The 24,549-nt window shown below is 39.2% G+C and overlaps 1 protein-coding gene across 1 annotated transcript in view; it reads left to right on the forward strand.

Moving 5' to 3' along the window:
• brdt (bromodomain, testis-specific) overlaps nucleotides 1-24,269 on the forward strand; it is a 136,498-nt gene extending 112,229 nt beyond the window's left edge. Inside the window, exons 17-20 of the mRNA XM_072274595.1 lie at nucleotides 8,106-8,194; nucleotides 16,668-16,888; nucleotides 21,373-21,529; nucleotides 23,857-24,269. Of these exons, the coding sequence (XP_072130696.1) occupies nucleotides 8,106-8,194; nucleotides 16,668-16,888; nucleotides 21,373-21,529; nucleotides 23,857-23,925 (536 nt within the window). The 3' untranslated portion in view covers nucleotides 23,926-24,269. The remainder of the gene's footprint in view (nucleotides 1-8,105; nucleotides 8,195-16,667; nucleotides 16,889-21,372; nucleotides 21,530-23,856) is intronic.
• The last annotated feature ends 280 nt before the right edge of the window (nucleotides 24,270-24,549 follow it).

The following is a 24,549-nucleotide window of genomic DNA, read 5'->3' on the forward strand; positions in this document are numbered from 1 at the left end:
GTGGGAGGATTAATCTCCTTCCAATTCAGCAAAATGGATCTTCTAGCCATTAATGTAAGAAATGCAATCATCCGACGAGCTGAAGAGGTTAAGTGACTTGATTGGTAACCCAAAAATTGCAGTAATAGGGTGAGGTTGTAAATCAATATTCAAAACAGTTAAGATAGTATCAAAAATATCTTTCCAATATTTTTTCAACTAAGGACATGACCAAAACATATGAGTTAAAGAAGCTATCTCGGAGTGACATCTATCGCATATATGATTTATATGAGAATAATAACGAGCTAGTTTATCCTTACACATATGAGCCCTATGCACTACTTTAAACTGTATCAACGCATGTTTAGCACATATAGAGGATGAGTTAACTCATTGAAGAATTTTTTCCCATTTTTCAATCGGTACAATAATCTTAAGTTCCCTTTCCCAATCAGTCTTAACTTTATTAGATACATCTGGACATACTTTCATAATTGTATTATAAATAATTGCTATTACACCTTTCTGAAAAGGATTTAAATCTAAAATTTTTTCCAAAATATCCATTGAATACAAATTCGGGAAGGTAGGAGAAACAGTATTTTAAAAATTTCTAACCGGTTAAATATCTTTTATTAAAAAAAAAGAGATCTAGGCAAATTATATTTATTAGATAATTGTTCAAAGGACATGAAAATCGTACTATACCTTTAATTTTCCAAGCCAGATATGCTTGATCCATAGTGGAGGGTTGAAAAAAGAAATTAGATATAATAGGACTTGCTAAAATAAATTGATTCAACCCAAAAAATTTTCAAAATTGAAACCATATATGTAAAGTATGTTTAACTATTGGGTTATCCATTTGTTTATACAATTTAGAAAGAGTACAGGGAAGTGAAGTCCCTAAAATAGAACCCGATGAAAACCCTTGTAAAGAATTACATTCAAGATTTACCCAATGTGGACTTGAAGTTACATCCAAGTCCCATAACCAAAATTCTAAATATCAAATGTTAATTGCCCAATAGTAAAATCTAAAATTTGGCAAAGCTAAACCTCCCTCCTTTTTAGATGTCTGTAAATGTCTTTTACCTAGCCTAGGGTTTTGTTCTGCCATATATATGAGGAAATTTTGGAATGAACATTATCAAAAAAGGATTTTGGAATGAAAATTGGCACCGCTTGAAATACATATAAAAATTTAGGCAAAATAATCATCTTAAAAGCATTGATCCAACTGATCAATGACAGAGACATTGGTGACCATTTAGTAAACGAAAGTTTAATCTGATCAATTAAAGGTAAAAAAAATTAACCTTGAATAAATCTTTTTGTAATTTTAATCCCTAAATATGTAAAAGAGTCAGTAACCAATTTAAATGGTAAACGTCCATAAATAGGAACCTGCATATTTAGGGGAAATATTTCACTCTTATTAAGGTTCAGTTTATAACCAGAAAAATTGCTAAACTGAGCCAGCAAAGATAAAATAACCGGGAATAGATTTCCCAGGATTAGAGATATATAATAACAAATCATCTGCATATAATGATAACTTATGTATTTCATTTCCACGGGTAATACCAAAAATGTTAGGTGAGTCTCGGATAGCAATTGCTAAAGGTTCAAGGACGATATCAAATAATAATGGACTAAGAGGGCATCCCTGCCTAGTACCCCGAGATAAATGAAAAAAGGGAGATCTTTGATTGTTAGTACAAACTGAAGCTACAGGGGTATGATATATCAATTTAATCCAAGATATAAATATCAGACTAAAATTAAATTTCTCAAACACACTAAATAAATGTGGTCATTCAACTCTGTCAAAAGCTTTCTCAGCATCTAATGAAATAATATATTCCAGAATGCTAAGTGAAGGGGTATAAACGATATTCATTAACCTCCTAATATTAAAAGATGAATAATGATTTTTAATAAATCTAGTTTGGTCCACAGAGATAATTTGAGGTAGTACCTTTTCTAACCTAGTTGCTAATATTTTAGAAAAAATTTTTGAACCTACTTTCAAAAGAGAGATTGGTCTGTATGATGCACAATCAGTAGGATCTTTATTCTTTTTAAGAATTAAAGAAACAGAAGCTCTATAAAACGATTGTGGTAATTTACCTAATCTGATTGCTTATTTAAATATTCCAGACAACCAAGGAGAGAGAATAGAGGGGAAAAAAACTTTAAAACTTCCACTGTAAAACCATCTGGACCAGGTGCTTTGCCAGAATTCATTGAAGAAATAACAGCTGTTATTTCTTCATCTGTAACAGGAGTTTCTAATGTTAAATATTCTTTGGGTGATAACTTTGGAAAGTTCAATTTCCTTAAAAAGTCATGCATGGTGTTAGGATCATGAGGAAAATCAGAATGGTATAAAGAGGTATAAAATTCTTGAAAAGTTTTGTTTATCTCGTCATGATCAACTGTCAAAGTGACATGTTTGCGGATCTTGATAATTTGATGTTTAACTGAAGTAGTTTTCAATTGATTAGCTAATAATTTACTCAATTTATCACTATGAATATAAAACTCAGCTCTAGTTTTCATTAATTGATTTTCAATTGAGGATGTTAACAATAAACTGTGTTCCATTTGAAGTTCGACTCTCTGTTTATAAAGCTCCTTACTAGGAGCAATAGAATATTTCTTATCAATTCCTTTAATTTTGTCAACCAACAAGTGTCTCATTCTTAATACATTTTTTCAATCCAACAGAATAAGAAATAATCTGTCCACGGATATAAGCTTTAAAAGCATCCCATAATGTCCCGTTGGAGATTTCTTCCGTAATATTAGTTGAAAAGAAGAAATCAATCTGTTCCTTCATAAACTTAACAAAGTTGGGGTCTTGAAGCAAATTAGAATTAAATGGCCATTGCCTAGTAGTATCCATTAACCTGATAGAAAGTTTCATGATCAGAAATGGCGATAATGTCATAATTGCAGTCAATTACAGATGGAATTAAACGAGAGTCAATAAAAAAGTAGTCAATTCGAGAATAAGAATGATAAACTCATGAGAAGAATGAAAACTCTTTATCCTTAGGATGTAGAAATCTCCAAATTTCTGAAATTCCAGAGTCAATCATAAGAGAGTTAATAAGAGTAGCCAACTTATTTGGTAAATGTAACTAGATATGGATCTATCCATCAGGGGATTTAAACAGCAGTTAAAATCACCCCCCATTATCAACATATACTCGTTTAAATTAGGAAAAGAAGTGAGTAAGTGCTTAAAAAATTCGGGATAATCCATATTTGGAGCATAAACATTAACCATAGCAACTTTTTTATTAAAATGTAACCCAGTAATTAACAAAAATCTACCACTAGGATCTGAAATAATGTCTTGATGAGTAAATGTAATTGAGGAATCTATAAAAATTGAAACACTTTTCACTTTGGCTTGGGAGTTCGAGTGGTACTGTTGTTCCTTCCAAAACCTAAAGAAACATTGATTATCCTCTTTCCTCACATGTGTTTCTTGTGCAAAAATAATGTGAGCATTCAGTTTTTGGAATACTTTAAAAATCTTTTTCCATTTTATTGGCTGGTTTAAATCATTTGTATTCCTAGAGACAAAATTAAAAATCTGAGCCATAACTTAATGTTAACCCTTTGGTATATAAAGAGTTAACCATAATGTAAACTCATGAAATCGGAAGAGGAATAAATATTCAGAGTGGAACCAGAAAGCATGACACTGCAGACATCTTTGAAGTACTGAATCAGCCCAATAGAAAAAATTAATAAAGTAAGAAAAGAACCCCCCCTCAGCCTCCACCCCTGAAATCCCAAAACTAAGCCAGAGAAGGCTAGAGAAAGAACTAAGAACTAATACTAAATCTAACCCCATTTCTCCAGAAGGCAACTCCAAAGATGTATGTTAAAAAGAACCCCCCCCCAAAATTTAAAAAAAATTAAACACTGTACTATAATAATCTACATATTGTGATTTCTAAAATGAACGAGAAAAAGTAAGTGCCGATGCATATTATTAATCAATTACAAACATAAATAGTTGAAAATGGCACTTCAAAAAAAAGGAATTATGGGAGGAAGAAACCTAAGAAGATGGCGTAGTCAGAAAGAACAAAAGAAATTATGAGAAAAGGGAAATAGACCGCCATCTTAGTTATACGAAGCCAAAAATAAAAATGTTCCTCCGTACAGTAGAAATTTACCATCAATTCGTTGATGAGAATGTCAGAAATCAAATAATTAAAAATTAACAAATTAAAGAAAAGTAAAATCATCCGCAGGAGAAATGAACTTTAATTGAGATGTGAAAAATACCTACACTACTAACCAAAGATGAAAGTCTTGAACTTAGACCTTCTTCATATGATAATGAACGCTTTTTTAAAAAAAAAAGCACCTAAAAACAGAGCCGATGCTGCGAGTGCTAAACATTAATTAAAGCAGGGTATCCGTAGCAGTTGAATGGTGCTCATCCAAAAAACTTCGAGCTGCACTTGTGGAATGGAAGACACGACGTGATCCGTCCGAAAGAGAAATTCTTAAACGTGCAGGATACAATAGGGCCGGTCTGAAATTTTTCTGGTAACGTTCCGACATCAGGGGTTTAAAAGTCAGCTGCGCCTTCATCACTTCGGGACTGTAATCCTCCACTAAACGGAACTGATGTTGTCAAAGTTTAATCATACCTTGCCGGCAGATAATTCGGATAAGATGCTCTTTAACGCTAATATAATGGAACCGGAGAATCACTGGCCTCTGTCTAAATTCGGAGGACAACGGTTTCAGGTGCAATGTACGGTGAGCATGGTCCAGCAATGGAGGATCGTCGGGGAATACAGAACTAAACGCATACTTTAAAAGTTGAGAGAAGAATTTTGAAGGTTCTCCTTCCTCAACATTCTCGGGGAGACCAATTATACGTAAATTCTGTCTTCTAGATCTGCTTCCAAGATCAATAATCTTGGATTTAAAATGTTCCAGTTGTTTAGTCGTCGAAGATAATTTTTGCTCCAAATTCTCAATTTTCAAATCTCTCTTCTGAGATTCAATGTCTAATTCAGTAATTTTACTTTGATGTTGCTTAACTTCACAATCAAGCGATTTCAGAGGGTCCGTGATTGACTTTAAGTCTTCTTTAAAACTTTGACATTGTTCTTCAAATTTTTCATCTAAAAGCTTCAACAGAATATCATAAGATAGTTCCATTTGCTTAGGGTCACCTTTTTCTCTCTCCCTCCCCCCGCCCCCCCCCCCCCGGCCCGTTCCCATTGGAATCCTTCCCGTTTTTAGGTTCATGCCCTTTAGATCTTGTACTTATTTCTTTAGATTTCACAGTTACATTTCAAGAAAAAATCAGTAGTATAGAACAAATCTTCTAGTGTAGGTAAAAATTAATTAAGGGAGATAAGTTTAAAAAAAAAGTAACGGTAATGGAGCGAAGCCAAAGACAACCTCACTCCATGAGCGCCTCCTGGAGAATCCATCTCCTGACTTGTGCTCTTTAATAACCTTTTCGTGGAGTTGCCTGGAATGTTCTTTTTCTTCATGGTGTAGTTTTTGCCAGGATACTGACTTGCCAGCAGTCACACCTTCCAGATGAAGGTGTATTTTTACTACAATCAATTGAAACACCTTGACTGCATACAGGTCTCCAAACACAGATCTCCATTTAACTATTTATGTGACTTCTAAAACCAATTGACTGCACCAGTGATGATTTGGTGTGCCATATTAAAGGTGGTGAATACTTATGCAATTAATTATTATGTGTGTCTATATTTGTAATTAATTTAGATCACTTTGTAGAGATCTGTTTTCACTTTGACACGAAAGTCTTGGAAAGTCAGTGTTTAAAAAAAAAAGCCAAATTAAATCCATTGTGGTTCAATGTTGTAAAACAATAAAGCATGAAAATTCCCAAAGGGGGTGAATACTTTTTGTAGGCACCATATATGTCACCATATACTACCCTGAGATTCGTTTTCTTGCAGGTACTCAGAGTAACACAAAGAAATATAATTGAGTCAATGAAATACTACGCACAAAGACTGACAAACAACCAATATGCAAAAGAAGACAAACTGTGCGAATACAAATGAATAGATAGGTTATAAATAATAAATAAATAATTTAAAATATAAAAAAAACTGAGAACATGAGTTGTAGAGTCCTTGAAAGTGAGTCCATAGGTTGTGGATTTAGTTTGGTATTGAGATGAGTGAAATTATCCATGCTGTTTCGGGAATCTGGTTGAAGGGTGATATTATAACTAGTTATCATATGTGGTATGAATATAAAAGGATTATTTCCAGGTTAAAGGTGCAGCATTATATCTGAGGAAAACAAATGGAACTCGTGTTCTGCAGCCAGAAACAAATATCCCCAGAGGACAAGTGAGATCCCAGGCCTTCAAGGTTTCCAACGCTGAATATCATCAAGGTCCTGTTGTCGCTATTGACCAGAAATTTTACTGGGTTAGGAAAACAAATACCATGGTTACTAATGAAGCTCAGAGATTTAGTATTCTGTAGGGATTCACTTATTTCCACTCTTAGCCAGGAAAGAGTTAGGTGAGGATTGTAACAGCCTAGCTGAGTACAGTCTCGACTGCAGTCAAAAAAAAACTATGCACCATCTAAGTTGGCATCCCACCCTGCAGTCTGAATGTGCTCTATTCAGTACCAACAAACTACAGCTACGGTGTGCACCATCTACAAAACACGCTGTAACAGATAACCTGGACTGGTTTGACAGCATTCCAAATCTTGTGACCTCTAGCACCTAGAGAAACTAGAGCAGCAGTCTCATCGGTACATTGTCATCCAGAAGCTTCCATCCACGTTGTGTCCTATCCTAATCAGGCAGAATATTGCCATTCCATCAGTATTGCCTTGCCGGGAGGCTGCAGTGTTTGAAGAAAACCACTGTTGGATCCTAAGCAACACACAGACAACGCTGGAAGAACTCAGCAGGACAGGCAGCATTTATGGAAAAGAGTAAGTATCGACATTTCGGGCTAAGACCCTTCTTCAGAACAGAGGAAAGGGGGGAAGGTGCCAGAATAAAAAGCCGGAGGTAGAGAAAACAGGCTAGCTGGAAGGTGATAGGTGAAGCCAGGAACGTGGGAAAGGTCGAGGGATGGAGAAGGAAAAATCTGATAGGAGAGGAGGATAGGCAATAGGAGAAAGAGGAGGAGGAGGGAACTTGAGGTAATAGGCAGGTGAGAAGAAGTGAAAGGTCAGAGTGGGGAACAGGGGTCAGAGTGAAATTTCTTCACCAGAAGGAGAAATCGTTATTCATGTCATCAGGTTGGAGGCTAATCAGATGGAATACAAGACGTTGCTCCTCCACTCTGGCCCCAGCTTGGCACAAGAGGAGGCCACGGACCGACATGTCGGAACAGGAATGGGATTCGGAATGATTTTGTGATCCAATGCTGTTTTGGAAGTTGAGAATGAGGTATAAAATTTCTTTCTTACAGCTGTTTTGTTAAGTGTTACAAGAATGAAGAACAAACAAAAAAAACAAAGGAGTTGTGGTTGCCTCATTCTCAGACTAGAGATAAACAAAATCCCAGTGTTTTAACTAAATAGCCAGATTAAAGTGTTGTGACACCTACTACAGATAAACTAATAAGTTTCTAGAAAACTACAGAAGCACTTCTACCATAATTCCTGAAAAATTCACGGAAGAATTATGCGTATATAGGTGAATATGTAAAAGTACAAGCAAGCACAGGAAAGTTAAACTACAAGAAAAATAACAATTCTACAGCTTAATCCAACACCTCTCACCATCATCACCTCAAGTGTGAGTGGGTATGAACAGTAAGAGTAGAATTTGACAATAATGCCAACCTACGAGTGAAACAAAACAATCTGAATCCAATCTTGCACACGTCATAGGAATTTCTTTTTACCTTGTATTCAACACAGGTTGATCGTCATAAACTGCAACTAATTATTTTCCATCTGTAGTCACTATGATTGATGAAGTATTAAATGACATTGAAGAGTAATGTCCATTTTCAAAATTTCAGATGAATGTTCAAATATAACTATTATGGTAATTGCCCATTATTATTTTAATATTGCTAATCTTTATAAAACTTTAAAATATTTCAGATATGGAGCATATCCATCCTAGTGAAACAAAAACAAATAGTAACTTTGATGTATTGTCAGAGCCCAAACCCTTACTTACCCCAAAGAAGGTAAGTCTCTCGGTTCTGTAACATCGATTCAGACACAAGTGCAGCAGGTGCATCGAGATGCAGCTCCTTAGAGACCGTGTCAGGGAACTGGAGCTGCAGCTCGATGACGTTCAGCTTGTCAGGGAAAGTGAAGCAGTGATAGACGAGGAGCTACAGGGCAGTGGTCACCCTAAGGTTACAGGAGACATAAATGGGTAACTGTCTGGGACAGGGAAGGGGGAACGTCAGATAGTGGCCGTTCCCCTCAACAATAAGTACTCCATTTTGATTATTGCTGGCCGGAGGGGGAACCTACTTGGGGGAAGCAACAGCGACCATGCCTTTGGCACCAAGTCTGTCCCTGTGGCTCAGAAGGGTAGAGAACTAAAAAGGATGGCAGCAGTAATAGGGGACTGTATAATTAGGGGACAGATAAATGATTCTGTGGACGCCTCCGAGGTGCCAGGATCCACAATGTTTCTGAATACATCCACAATACCCGGAAAGGGGAGGGTGAGCAGCCAGAAGTCGTGATACATATTGGTACCAGTGACATAGATTTTTTTAAAAAAACGAAGGAGGTCCTTATAAAAGAATGCAGGGAGTTAGGAAGGAAACTGAGAAGCAGGAACACAAGGAGAGTAATCTCAGGATGGCTGCCTGCACCGTGTGACAGTGAGGACAGGAAAAGAATGAGGTGGTACATAAATGTGTGGCTGAAGAATTGGAGCAAGGGGCAGGGATTCAGATTTCTGGATAATTCGGACCTCTTCGGGGGCAGGTGGGACCTGTACAAAAGGGGTTGCATTTCAATCCGAGGGGTCCAATATTTTTGTGGGCAGATTTACTGGAGCTGTTGAGAGTGGTTTAAACTAATATGACAGGGGGATGGGAACCAGTATGATAGAGCTGAGGATGAACCAGCAGGTTTACAAGTAGATAATGGATGTAACATGAATGTAAGGAAGGACAAACCAATGATTGCGTGCAAATGCGGACAGAGCAAAGAGTTAAATTGTAGCTCAGGAAAAATTCAGAAGGGTGAAGAATACAGGACTGAAGGTGCTGTATTTAAATGTGCATAGCATTTGGAATAAGGGACAAACTCCTGCAATTAGAGATTGGTCAGTATGATGTAGGTATCACTGAGTTGTGGCTGAAAGAAGGCTATAGTTGGGAGCTTAACATCAAAGGATATACCTTGTATCGAAAGGACAGGCAGGAAGGCAAAGTCAGTGGTGTGGCTCTGTTGGTAAGAGATGGAATTACCAGTAGGTGGAGTTATGAAACTGCAAGGGGTAAAAAAAACATTGTGCGAATTGTATATAGGCCTCCAAATAGCCAAGATGTGGGGTTGAGCTTGCAAAGGGAGCTGGAAAAACCATGTAATAAGGGTAATGATACAATTGTAATGGTGGACTTCAATATGCAAGGAGATTGGGGAAAATCAGGTTAGTGTCAGATTGTAAGAGGGGGAGTTTGTTGAATGCCTAAAAGATGGCTTTTTAGAGGAGCTTGAGCCTACTCAGGAAAGATGTGTAATAACCCAGAGATCTTATTAGGGAGCTTAATGTAAAGGAACCCTTACGAGACAGTGATCATAATATAATTGAATTCATACTGCAATTTGATAGGGAGAAGCTAAGTCATATGTATCACTACTGCAATGGAATAAAGGGAATTACAGAGGCATGCCCAGGTGGACTGGAGGAGGATACTGTCAGGGACAATGACAGAGCAGAGATGACTGAAGGTTCTGGGATTAGTTTACAAGTCGCAGGATGTGTCCTTCAGAGGAGTTGTTCTTAAATGGCAGGGGTAGGCAACCATGACTGACAAGGGAAGTTGAGGGCTGCATAAAAGCTAAGGAAAGGGCATATAAGGTCGCAGAAGTGAGTGGGAAGTTGGATGTTTGGAAAGCTTTTAAAATCCAACAAAAGGTAACTAAAATTATAAGGGAAAAGATGAAATGTGAGGACAAATGGGCCAATTATATAAAGCAGGATTCCAAAAGATTTTTTCAGTTATATGAAGAGTAAAAGGGAGTCGAGAGTTGATATTGGACCACTGGAAAATGATGCTGGTGAAGTAGTAATGGGGGACAAAGAAAAGGCAGATGAACTTAATGGGTACTTTGCATCAGTCTTCACTGTGGAAGACACTAGCAATGTGCCAGAGGTCTGTGAGGGTCAGGGAGCAGGAGTGAGAGCTATTGCTATTACAAAGGAAAAAGTGCAAGGCACACTGAAAGATTTTTAAGGTGGATAAGACACCTGGACCAGATAGACTACATTCCAGAGTCCTGAGAAAGGTTGCTGAAGAGATAGCAGGTGCATTGGTCATGATCTTTCAAGAATCACTGGCATCGTCCTGGAGGACTAGAAGATTGCAAATATCATCCACTCTTAAAGAAGGAAGGAAAGTGAAAGAAAGGAAATTATAGGCCAGCTAGCCTAACCCCTGTGTTGGGAAAGTGTTGGAGCCTATTATTAAGGATGATGTTTTGGGGTACTTGGAGACCAATGATAAAATAAGTCAAAGTCAGCATTGTTACTGTAATGGGAAATCTAGTCTGACAAATCTGTTGGAGTTCTTCAAGGAAGTTCAAGCAGCGTGGACAAAGGAGAGGCAGTGGATGTCATTTGCTTGGATTTTCAGAAGGCTTTTGATAAGGTGACACACATGAGACTACTTAACAAGATCAGCCCATGAGACAGCAGGAGTATTTAAAAGAGAGCAGTTTGTGGAAGTCGGCCTTTTTTCTTGGTGGTTGATTGGGGCAGGACTGTGCAAGTGTGTGTAAGTCGGTCCGTGAGGCAGCAGGAGTATTTAAAAGAGAGCAGTTTGACGGAGTGGGCAACAGAGTAGGAAGGCTTTGTCTCGAGAGGCTTTGGCGAGCAGAGGCTGAGGTCGAGCTTCACTCCAAGTGAGGTAAGGCCGGGTAAGTTCCTTTAAAAGGAGAACGGTCTGCAGCGGTATTTTATTTGAAGAAAGGAAGGCGGTGAAGCTGTAGCGTATTGGGTAGGTCATGACAGCTGAGATCGGCCCCCTGGTTTATTCCTCCTGCAGCATGTGGGAAATCAGGGATACTTCCAATGTCCCTGACAACTATGTGTGCAGGAAATGCATCCAGCTGCAGCTTCTGGCAGACCGCATTGAGCAGCTGGAGCTGTGACTGGATTCATACTGGAGCATCCGCGATGCTGAGAAAGTCGTGAATAGCACGTTCAGTGAGTTGGCCACACCGCAGGTAAAGGCTACACAGGCAGAAAGGGAATGGGTGGCCACTGAACAGCGTAGCAGTAGGCAGGTAGTGCAGGAGTCCCCTGAGGTCATCTCCCTCCTAAACAGATATACTGTTTTGGATACTGTTGGGGGAGATGTCTCATCAGGGGAAGGCAGCAGCAGCCGAGTTCATGGCACCGTGGGTGACTCTGCGGCACAGGAGGGAAGGAAAAGGAGTGGGAGAGCTATAGTGATAGGGGATTTGATTGTAAGGGGAATAGATAGGCGTTTCTGCGGCCACAAACAAGACTCCAGGAGGGTATGTTGCCTCCCTGGTGCAAGGGTCAAGGATGTCTCTGAGCGGCTGCAGGATATTCTGGAGTGGGAGGGTGAACAGCCAGTGGTCGTGGTGCACATAGGTACCAACGATATAGGTAAAAAAACAGGATGAGATCCTACAAGGTGAATTTAGGGAGTTAGGAGATAAACTAAAAAGTAGGACCACAAAGGTAATAATCTCTGGATTACTACCAGTGCCACATGCTAGTCAGAGTAGAAATAGGAGGATATTTCAGATGAATACGTGGCTTGAAAAATGATGCAAGGGGGAGGGATTCAAATTTCTGGGGCATTGGAACCAGTTCTGGAGGAGGTGGGACCGGTACAAACAGGACGGTGTGCACCTGGGCTGGACTGGAACCAATGTCCTAGGGGGAGCGTTTGTTCAAGAGCATTTAAACTAATGTGGCAGGGGGTTGGGAACAAGTGCAGAGAGACAGAGGGGTGTAAAATGAGGGAAGAAGCAAAAAGTAGTACGGTGAAAAGTAAAAGTGGCAGGCCGGCAAATCCAGGGCAAGCATCAAAAAGGGCCACTTTTCAACATAATTGTATAAGGACTAAGAGTGTTGTAAAAGCAAGCCTGAAGGCTTTGTGTGTCAATGCAAGGAGCATTCGTAAAAAGGTGGATGAATTGAATGTGCAGATAGTTATTAATGAATATGATATAGTTGGGATCATAGAGACATGGCTTCAGGGTGACCAAGTACGGGAGCTCAACATTCAGGGATATTCAATATTCAGAAGGGATAGACATGAGAGAAAAGGAGGTGGGGTGGCATTGCTGGTTAGAGAGGAGATTAACGCAATAGAAAGGAAGGACATTAGCCAGGAGGATGTGGAATCAATATGGGTAGAGCTGCATAACACGAAGAAGCAGAAAACGCTGGTGGGAGTTGTGTATAGGCCAACTAACAGTAGCAGTGAGGTTGGGGATGGCATTAAACAGAAAATTAGAAATGCGTGCAATAAAGGAACAGCAGTTATAATGGGTGACTTCAATCTACATATAGATTGGGTGAACCAAATTGGTAAGGGTGCTGAGGATGAGGATTTCTTGGAATGTATGTGGGATGGTTTTCTGAACCAACATGCCGAGGAACCAACTAGCGAGCAGGCCATTCTGGACTGGGTATTGAGCAGTGAGGAAGGATTAGTTAGCAATCTTGTCGTGAGAGGCCCTTTGGGTAAGAGTGACCATAATATGGTGGAATTCTTCATTAAGATGGAGAGTGACATAGTTAATTCAGAAACAAAGGTTCTGAATTTAAAGAAGGGTAACTTTGAAGGTATGAGATGTGAATTAGCTAAGATAGACTGGCAAATGATACTTAAAGGATTGATGGTGGATATGCAATGGCAAACATTTAAAGATTGCATGGATGAACTACAACAATTGTTCATCCCAGTTTGGCAAAAAAGTAAACCAGGGAAGGTAGTGCACCCGTGGCTGACAAGGGAAATTAGGGATAGTATCAATTCCAAAGAAGAAACATACAAATTAGCCAGAAAAAGCAGCACACCTGAGGACTGGGAGAAATTCAGAGTCCAGCAGAGGAGGACAAAGGGCTTAATTAGGAAAGGGAAAAAAGATTATGAGAGAAAGCTGGCAGGGAACATTAAAAACTGACTATAAAAGCTTTTATAGATATGTGAAAAGAAAAAGATTGGTTAAGACAAATGTAGGTCTCTTACAGTCAGAAAAAGGTGAATTGATCATGGGGAACAAGGACATGGCAGACTAATTGAATAACTACGTTGGTTCTGTCTTCACTGAAGAGGACATAAATAATCTTCCGGAAATAGTAGGGGACCGAGAGTCTAGTGAGATGGAGGAACTGAGCGAAATACATGTTAGTAGGGAGGTGGTGTTAGGTAAATTGAAGGAATTAAAGGCAGATAAATCCCCAGGACCAGATGGTCTGCATCCCAGAGCGCTTAAGGAAGTAGCCCAAGAAATAGTGGATGCATTAGTGATAATTTTTCAAAACTCATTAGATTCTGGATTAGTTCCTGAGGATTAGAGGGTGGCTAATGTAACCCCGCTTTTTAAAATAAGGAGGGAGAGAGAAACTGGGAAATTATTGACTGGTTAGCCTAACATCGGTGGTGGGGAAAATGCTAGAGTCAGTTATCAAAGATGTGATAACAGCACATTTGGAAAGCACAACAAAGTCAGCATGGATTTGTGAAAGGAAAATCATGTCTGACAAATCTTATAATTTTTTGAGGATGTAACCAGTAGAGTGGATAGGGGAGAACCAGTGGATGTGGTATATTTGGATTTTCAAAAGGCTTTTGACAAGGTCCCACACAGGAGATTAGTGTGCTAACTTAAAACACACGGTATTGGAGGTATAGTATTGATGTGGATAGAGAATTGGTTGGCAGACAGGAAGCAAAGAGTGGGAATAAATGGGACCTTTTCAGAATGGCAGGCAGTGACTAGTGGGGTACTGCAAGGCTCAGTGCTGGGACCCCAGTTGTTTACAATATCTATTAATGACTTAGATGAGGGAATTAAATGCAGCATCTCCAAGTTTGCAAATAACACGAAGCTGGGCGGCAGTGTTAGCTGTGACGAGGATGCTAAGAGGATGCAGGGTGACTTAGATAGGTTAGGTGAGTGGGCAAATTCATGGCAGATGCAATTTAATGTGGATAAATGTAAGGTTATCCACTTTGATGGCAAGAACAGGAAAACATTATTATCTGAATGGTGGCCGATTAGGAAAAGGGGAGGTGCAACGAGACCTGGGTGTCATTGCACACCAGTCATTGAAAGTGGGCATGCAGGTACAGCAGGCAGTGAAAAAGGCGAATGGTATGCTGGCATTCATAGCAAGAGGATTCGAGTACAGGAGCAGGGAGGTACTACTGCAGTTGTACAAGGCCTTGGTGAGACCACTCCTGGAGTATTGTGTGCAGTTTTGGTCCCCTAATCTGAGGAAAGACATTCTTGCCATAGAGGGAGTACAAAGAAGGTTCACCAGATTGAGTCCTGGGATGGCAAGACTTTCATATGAAGAAAGACTGGATCGACTAGGCTTATACTGTCTGGAATTTAGAAGATTGAGGGGGGATCTGATTGAAATGTATAAAATTCTAAAGGGATTGGACAGGCTAGATGCAGGAAGATTGTTCCCGTTGTTGGGGAAGTCCAGAGCAAAGGGTCACAGTTTGAGGATAAAGGGGAAGCCTTTTGGGACCGAGATGAGGAAAAACTTCTTCATACAGAGTGGTGAATCTGTGGAATTCTCTGCCACAGGGAACAGTTGAGGCCAGTTCATTGGCTACATTTAAGGGGGAGTTAGATATGGCCCTTGTGGCTAAAGGGATCAGGGGGTATGGAGAGAAGGCAGGTACAGGGTTCTGAGTTGGATGATCAGCCATGATCATACTGAATGCAGGCTCAAAGGGCCGAATGGCCTACTCCTGCACCTATTTTCTATGTTTCTATGTAAGATAAATTCCTGTAGTATTACAGGAAATATACTAGCATGGATAGAGGAATGGCTGACAGGCAGGAGGCAGCAAGTGGGAATAAAGGGGGCCTTTTCTGGTTGGCTGCCAGTGACTAATGATTTTCCTCAGGGGTCAATATTGGGTCTTGTTACTTTTCTCATTGTCAATGATTTGAATGATGGAATTGATGGCTTTGTGACAAAGTTTGTGGATGATATGAAGATAGGTGGAGGGGTAGGTAGTACTGAGGAAGCGTGATTGCAGCAGGACTTAAGACAAATTGGAAGAATGGGCAAAAATGTGGAAGATGGAATACAGTGTTGAGAAATGTATGATACATTTTGGGAAAAGGAACAATAGTGCGGACTATTATCTAAATGGGGAGAAATTTCAAACAAAAGAAGTGCAGAGGGTCTTGGGAATCCTCGTGCAAGACTCTCAGAAGGTTAATTTACAGGCTGAGTCTGTGGTAAAGAAGGCAAATGCAATGTTGGTATTTATTTCAAGGGAATAATGCTGAGCCTTTTATAAGACACCAGTCAGGCTGCATTTGGAGTATTGTCAACAGTTTTGAACCCCATATCTCAGAAACGATGTGTTGTCATTGGAGAATGTCCAGAGGAGGTTCATGAGGATGATTCCAGGAATGAAGAGCTCAACATATGAGAAATGCTGGCAGCTTTGGGCCTGTACTCACTGGAATTTAGAAGAATGCAGGGAAATTTCATTGGAACATACCGAATGTTGAAAGGACTAAATAGGGTGGATGTGGAAAGTATATTTCCTATGGTGGGGGTATCCAGAACTAGAGGGCACAACCTCAACATTGAGGGGCAACCTTTTAGAATAGAGGTAAGGAGGATTTTTTTTTTAACTCAGAAGTAGTTCTGTGGAATGCTTTGCCTCAGACCGCAGTGGAGGCCAAGTCCATGGGTTTTTTTAAGGTGGAAGTTGACAGGATCCTGATTGGTCAGCACATCAAAGAATATGGTGAGAAGGCAGATGTAGGGGTTGAGTGGGATCTGGGATCAGCCATGATAGAATTGGGCAGCAGACTCGATGGGCTGAAGGGCCTAATTCTGCTCCTATGTCTTATGGTATTATGGTCTAAGTGCCTGTTTTTTTTTCTTTCAAATATATAGTTATGACTTTTGAAAACTAGTTGTTAGTCATTCTGCTCTACAAATTAATACAATTCCCATTGATTTTGAGTATTTAATGGATGTAACTCCCTTTGGACTTTGTAAACCATTCATCCTACCATGTGTCAATTCCTCATGATCTCTCTAAAGTTCCCATTTTACATTGACTTGCAAACTCAAAGTTAAATCTAGAACTTTTTGGTTTTGCTGCAAGATTAGACGTGCTGACTACTCTTGGAATATTAAATGATTAATTAGCATATTGAAAATATTTGTTATATTTTATGCCATTCATTTTCACAAGATATTTTACTTCAATAAATTAGGAAATTGAGGTCAAGAATGTCAATTCCTGGACAAGTCTGGGCAAAATAGTGACACCTACATCAGCAATAAAATCGTCCAGTGAAAGCTTCAAGTTGTTCCGGAAAGCGGCACTTGAGAAGGAAGAACGTGAAAAAGCTTTAAAAGCTCAGGCAGAAATCAAAAGACTCCACCTTGAGCAAACTGAGAGTGGAAAAAGGAATAAGGTGATAGAGCAACAAAGGTAATGTACAAAGTGAATGGATTAGAATTTGATCAAAGTAGCCACCTTATACCGTGAGGAATAGTCCTGTTAAATGGATTAGAATAATCTTCACATCACACCCTTCAGTCCACCATGTGCATCCTGACCATTTCATTTACCAGCACTTGGTGTGTAACTTCCTGTGCCTTGGAAAATCATGTGCTCACCTACATACAAAAATGTTGAGTGTACCCGCCTCCACTACCCATTTCAACAGTGCATTTCAGATTGCAACTGACCTTGGGGTGATAACGTTCTTCTGCGGATTCACCAGATAAATCCCTTGCTGGAAACCAATCCCTTTTCATCTTGGATACTTCATTGAGGAGAGATTTCTATCTTACCTCCTTGAGGAAAGGCACGGATCCTATCTGTGACTTTCAGTCTATCAAGTCAGTCCTCAGCCTCGGCCACACCAATGAAAACCAACCTAACCTTCTCGTAATGCTACATCCAGGCATCACCCTGGTAACTCTGCTCTGCACCCTCCCCAGTGCCATCATGTCCTTCACTTTAATCTGAGTACAGACCTTGAGAACTACTCTAGAATCTATGGTATCTTTAAAGATGACAATTGCTGTGGCTCTGAAACCATATTTCAATTTTATTTTCTTTGAAGATTGTCCTCCACTAATTTTGTCACTTCAATGAAAAAAGGTGACATATTTGTTTAATGTCACTGCCATTTCCTTATTACCTGAAAATAATTTCTCCTTTCTCAATCTGTAAGGGACACAATCTTATATTTTATGTATAATATATATTGATCTATCTACAATCTGTTTCTCTTTGCATGCTCTGTTCAGGATTGTTAGCACAGCAGTTAGTGCTGCTTACTACAGAGCTATCGTGTCTGGGTTCAATTCTGACCTCAGATGCTGTCTGTTTGGAGCTTGTTCTCCCTTCGATTATGTGGATTTCCCCTTGGTGCTCCAGGTTCCTCCCATATGTCATTATCATGCTAATGTTAATTGGCTGATGTAAATTATTCCTTGTGTAGGTGGGTAGTAAAAATATGGCTGGAGGGAGGAAAGTTGATGTATTGGAGAGAATGGGTTTTTAATGGGGAATGCAAATTAGCACTAACTTGATTGATAGAAGGAAATATGAAATTTTCATAGTATGCGTTCTATTAATTGCACTTTTGCAAAGCTGGTCTTTCTGTCTCAAATGCAGATTTTTGTGCAGCGCCATGGTTTAGCAACTGGATTCCCTTGTAGCTGTTCCCTCACTATATGAAATACCATGTGAATATAATGCAAGATTTAAGATCCATTTTATTTGGAAAAAAGATTATGATATTACGGTGACTTCAAAATTAGATTGTTATTTGGAGTCTGAGCAATGCTTGTTACTTTACAAGCAATTCTAATAGTCAATATTTTAATGTAGAGTTTGGTGAAGAGAACAAAAATGAACTTGCAGAGAACTTGAGTCGATTGTAAAAGTTTCTACGCAAATAAAAAGACAAGATTAATAAACACAAATATTGGTCCCCTGTTGTAAGCAATGGGAGCATTTGCAATAGGAACATAGAAGTGATAGCATACTTAGTTTGTTTCTGCTTCTAGAAAGAGGGCACAGATAAATTCCTGGTACTGGAAAGAAGGAGTTAAGGGAAATTAGTATCAGTGAACACAATTCAATGAATACGATCATTGAATTAGTAATATCAATAAGTATATTGGAGATTAATTGAAAAGAAAGCTTTAAAAAGTCCCCAATCATCTGTAGCCCAGAGGTACCAAATGAGGTAATGTACTGTGAAAGGTTAGTTCACTTGACAGTCAAAAGCCGCTTCTACCATGCCAATCATTGATTGGCCCATTTGAGAGATGAATCAGGTCTTTCCCATTGGTTGCCTTGCATAAACCCATGTCATTGTCCGGTTCCAGGTGCCTCGGGGGTATAAAAACAGCACATGCAAGAGACTTGTTGGCTTTCCTTTGTCTCCAGGTGCTCATCTTCACACTGAGGTCGCAACCAGTGCTGAAGAGCCATTGGGAACGTGTGCTGCTGTTATAGGAAACACCCGTGTACACTTAGCTAAGTATCTGTTGAATGTTTAGTTTTATGGTTATGTAATAGAAACATAGAAAATGGGTGCAGGAGTAGGCCATTCGGCCCTTCGAGCCTGCACCACCATTCAGTACGATCATGGCTGATCATCCAACTCAGAACACTATACCTGCCTTCTCTCCATACCCCCGATCCCTTTAGCCACAAGGGCCGTATCTAACTCCCTCTTAAATATAGCCAATGAACTGGCCTCAACTGTTTCCTGTGGCAGAGAATTCCACAGGTTCACCACTCTCTGTGTGAAGAAGTTTTTCCTAATCTCTGTCCTAAAAGGCTTCTCCTTTATCCTCAAACTGTGACCCCTCGTTCTGGACTTCCCCAACATCGGGAACAATCTTCCTGCATCTAGCCTGTCCAATCCGTTTAGAATTTTATACATTTCAATAAGATCCCCCCCTCAATCTTCTAAATTCCAGTGAGTATAAGCCTAGTCGATCTAGTCTTTCATCATATGAAAGTCCTGCCATCCCAGGAATCAATCTGGTGAACCTTCTTTGTACCCCCTCTATGGCAAGAATAGAGGGGGTACAAAGAGGGGGTACATAGAGGGGGTACTTAAGATTGAAGCGTTATTGAATATTCAGTGCTGTAGTTTTTGTAACTTAGGGTGGCTTAGATGAGTAGTTGTTTCACTTGGATGTCTGGTTGAATGTTTTACTGTTAGTCTGTAAGTAAATGGTTAATGTACTTATTTGAAATTAGTGTCTTCTGTCTCACTTGCCAAACCTGTGAATCTGCTTCCTCAGCAGTTATGGCAATTATGTGTACCCTTGTTATCAATTTAGAAAATTCTCTAGCTATTTTCTGTAGATTGGAAGGTGTCAAATGTAATTCCACTAATTGTATAAGGAAAAAAAACGAGGAAGGGAGAAAATGGGCAGTGACAGGCATGACTCAGGTAACAGAAAAATGCTGGGGCCTATTCCAAGCAGCAAACAAAATGCTAGAGGAACTCAGCAAGTCAGGTAGCATCTATCGAGGGAATGAACAGTCAATGTTTTGGGCTGAGACTCTTCAACAGAAGGAAAGAGGGCAGAAGAAGGACGGAGTATGAGCTAGTGGGTGGAAGATGGATCCAGGTGAGGGGGGAGGGTAGGTAGGTGGATGGGGGAGAAGCGAATTGGGAGTGATGCAAACAGCCACTGTGGTTACTGGAAGTTAGAGAAATTGATGCTGTATGCTGTCAGGTTGGAGAAGATCAAAAAAGAATATGAGGTGTTGTTCCTCTAATCTGTATCTAGCTTCACCCCGGCAGAGTCTATTCCAAAAATATAACAACAGGACATCTAGAAAACTTTCAGTCAAGTAGAGACAATTAATGGGGATTTATGAAAGGGAAATTGTGTTAGACAAGCTTCCTGGACTTTTATCTCTGTAGAATTGACAGAGGACCAGTAGATGAGATGTATGTAGAAGTTTCCATGAGAGATTGGAACTAAACTCAAACAAAACTAAACAAAACTGAGCTGCATGGCTGAGGAGAACATGCTCCTGTGGATTGAAAACTGCATAGGATGCAGAGAATAGGAATAAACAGGAATTTCTGAGGGTCATGGGGTTCTGCAAAAATTGGTGCTTGCAGCCCATCTACTCGCAATATACATCAATGTGAAAAGCAATAAGGCTGGTGATAAGTTAATTGGGAAATGTTGATACACAAAGGGACATGGATGCCCTGGCAGAAGTCACTGCAAACAAACCTACAAATGTAGCAAGCAGCGTGAAGAGAAAATATTAGTGGTATGCAAGGTATGCCAAAGGTTTGGAGGGCAGAAGCAAAGATGGTTTGTTTTAAAATAAAACAGAGTTTTGCTGATGCCACTCCTGCAGTACTGTTTGCATGCATATGAAAGGACATGCTTGTTATTGGAGGGAATACTGAGAAAGATTCACCAGATAGATTCCTGGGATGGCAGAATTATATATGACTCAAGATTCACTTCACTGAACCAATGTTCTCTGGAGTTCAGAAGAATAAAATTATGAAATGCAGGGGATAAAAAATCATGATGTGGCTAGACAGTCTTGATGTGTGGAGGATGTTTTCCCTGGCTGTCAAGTCTAACCATTAGGTCACAGTCTTGGGATAAGAGGCAAAATATTTATGACTAAGGTAAGGAGAGGCCTATTCATTTACAGGGAAAATAACCCTGTGCTATTTCAGAAGAGCATGGAAGTCAATTTATGAATATATTTAAGAAGGGGGTGGATAGATTACCAGATGCAAAAACCAGTAAGGGGATGGGGGAGTGAGTTGAAAGCAGGAAAATAAAATATTTTGTGATGGAGAATAGTCTGAGCACATTAATTGAACAGACCTGAAGGGCTGAGTCACCTTCTACTGTTTCTAATGCGATCACACTGAAGGGACATTTGTGTTGCAGAGAACCTGGGAAGGAAATTGTTTTGGAATCTACTTCAAGAGATCCGGGCGGGCCCTGTGAAAAAGCGGCTGAGCAGAAAACGCATGATGAGCATAAAGCACAGCAAGACAGAAAGCTAGCCAGGAAACTGGAGCAAGAGCGGAGGAGGAGAGAAGCAGTGAGTAGCACGAGACTGTTCATTCCAACTAACACTTTCAAAATTAACTTGAATTTGAAAGTCATAAAAATTGCAGGTGTTGGAAATGTAGAATTTAAAAAAGAGGAAATGCTGGAAATGTTCAGAGGATCTGACAGCATCTGTGGAAGGAGAAACATAAATGTTTTAGGGTTTGTCAAAGCTAAGTCTTCAGTCTGAAACATTAAAATCTGTTTCTATTTTCACAGATGCTACCTGACCTAAATGTTTCCAACTTTTTGTTTTATGTAAAACTATCCATATTTCTTTTCTTAGTTATAGATCTGCAGTTTCTGCTCTAGTGGCAATTTCTGATAGCTTATTTTGTCTCTCTCACAAAATTACAAGGGATCAGTTGGTTCAAATTAATTGTATTGCTCTAATCATCTTGGTTTCCTTGAAGAATGCTTACTTTTTGCCAGGTATTGGCTTCCATACCCACCAGAATGCTTTCTATCAGCTGTGAATTTCCTTTCATATATGACACATATAGGACAAAAGAGGCAGTGGATGTCATTTACTTGGATTTTCAGAAGGCGTTTGATAAGGTGCCACACATGAGGTTGCTTAACAAGATAAAATCCTATGGCTGTACGGGAAAGATACTGGCATGGATAGCAGAATGGCTGAAGGATCGAGTGGAATAAAGGGGCCTTTTCTTGTTGGTTGCCGGTGACTAGCGGTGTTCCTCAGGGGTCAGTATTAGGGTTTTTCACATTGTTTTTCAGTAATTTAGATAATGGAATCGACCTCTTTGTGGCAATTTTGCAGGTGATATGAAAATAGGTGGAAGGGTAAAATAGAAACATAGAAAATAGGTGCAGGAGTAGGCCATTCGGCCCTTCAAGCCTGTACTGCCATTCAGTATGATCATGGGAGGTGAGGAAGCATTGTGATTGCAGCAGGACTTAGACAAATTGGAAGAATGGGCAAAAAAGTGACAGATGAAACACAGTGTTGAGAAATGTATGATAATGCACTTTGGTAAAAGAAACAATAGTGTGGACTATTATCTAAATGGGGAGAGTCCTTGTACAAGACTCCAAGAAGGTTAACTTGCAGGTTGAGTCTGAGGTAAAGAAGGCAAATGCAATGTTGGCATTTATTTCAAGGGGAATAGAATATAAAAGCAAGGGGATAACGCTGAGCCTTTATAAGATGCTAGTCAGGCCTCACTTGGAATATTGTCAACAGTTTTTGGGCCCCATATCTCAGAAAGGATGTGTTGTCATTGGAAAGGGGGTTCAGAAGGGGTTCACAAGGATGATTTCAGGAATGAAGGGTTTCACATATCAGTAGCTTTTGGCAGCTTTGGGCCTGTACTCACTGTTTAGAAGAATGCAGGAGGATCTCATTGAAACCTACTGAACATTGAAAGAACTAGATAGGGTGGATGTGAAGAGGATGTTTCCTATGGTGGGGGTATCCAGAACTAGAGAGCACAGCCTCAAAATTGAGGGTTGACCCTTTAGAACAGAGGTGAGGAGGAATTTTTTTAGCCAGAGAGTAGCGAATCTGTGGAATGCTCTGCCACAAACTGCGGTGGAGGAGTATGTGAGTATATCTAAGGTGGAAGTTGATAACCAGTCAGGGCATCGAAGTATATGGTGAGGAGGTATAGGGTTGAGTGGGATCCAGTTTCACCCATGATGGAATGGAACAGCAGACTTGATGGGCTGAATGGCCAAATCCTGCTCCTATGTCTTATGGTCTTTTAACATTGTCACACTGCGTTAGCCCTCAACTTTTAAACCGTAATAATGGATCATATTCAGTTCTCCATAACTTTGAATATCTATCTACCTTTAGCATTTAGATAAACTTTCAGGAACTGTCCCATAAAACCAAACTGATTACCTCTCTTGGGATAATGGATATAATAATACATGCCTTTTAAAAAATTGTTTTTTGTTCTATCTTGTTTAATCCTGATTTTGCTACTTAAAATATTGAGCAATTTTATTTTTACAGAAGGAAAGCATATGACTAAAATCTGGTCAGTCTAATATCATTAAAACCCTAATGTCATTAAAATAATGTCATAATATATGTGACTTTGAAAACAATGTAGAATATTTCTTTTCTCAAGAGTTTTAAATGTAAGTGATTGTTTGGAAATTCAAGCTGAATTTTGTATTGTTTGCAGTTTCACATTTATCCAGTTCAACCCCTCTCCTCACCCCCAGGAGTTTATTTGCTTTAAAGAGAACAACTTTCTACTTGGAAGTGTTTTCTCAGCTTGGGGAATTTAGGAATTTGATTCGTTGAAGAAGAATGTTGTTCAAAAGTGCATTTCCATCTCTCTTCAGATGGCAACAACTATTGACATGAATTTACAGAGTGATATAATGTCAACTTTTGAAGAAAATCTGTATTAGAAATTTTGGCAATGATTTCATCTTTCTTCATGGTTGAAACAATTGGAACTGACTACTTTAGAGTTTTGAGTCTTCAAGTATATTATGGACACCAGAATGATAAATACCAAACCGCTATAGTTTGATCTCCTAAGACATGAATGTTCTGAGATTGAAGAATATGCATTGATACAGAACTTAATACCTTGCCATTGTTTTTCAGATACATGAAATACATTGTGCAGATTCCATTAGTAAATCAGAATTTTTTAAGTGATATGTTGTATATTTAAAAATAACTGGACGATAAGTTTTGAAATGAAAATATAATCAATAACCCTACAGCTTACTGCTCTAATAAAACCTTTGAGACTTAGCTATACTGAAGTCAGTTTACTACAGTAACATGATTTCTTTCACTGCTATTGGAAGATGAATGTAAAGAAAAGGAATAACATTAAATTTATCTTAAGGATAAATCAGACTTTTCAAATGTTGGTGCAAAGATGTAACGGTATAATTTTTCTCTACCCAAACATTTTGATGGCATTTCTAGAATTAATAAATATGAAGGTTTATTTCATACTTGAAATCTGACATTTAAAATGTGTTTAAACTTTCTATGAATCAGTTCCAAATATTTCT

Source organism: Mobula birostris, chromosome 12, assembly GCF_030028105.1.
Source record: "Mobula birostris isolate sMobBir1 chromosome 12, sMobBir1.hap1, whole genome shotgun sequence".
NCBI classification, from domain to species: Eukaryota; Metazoa; Chordata; class Chondrichthyes; order Myliobatiformes; family Myliobatidae; genus Mobula; species Mobula birostris.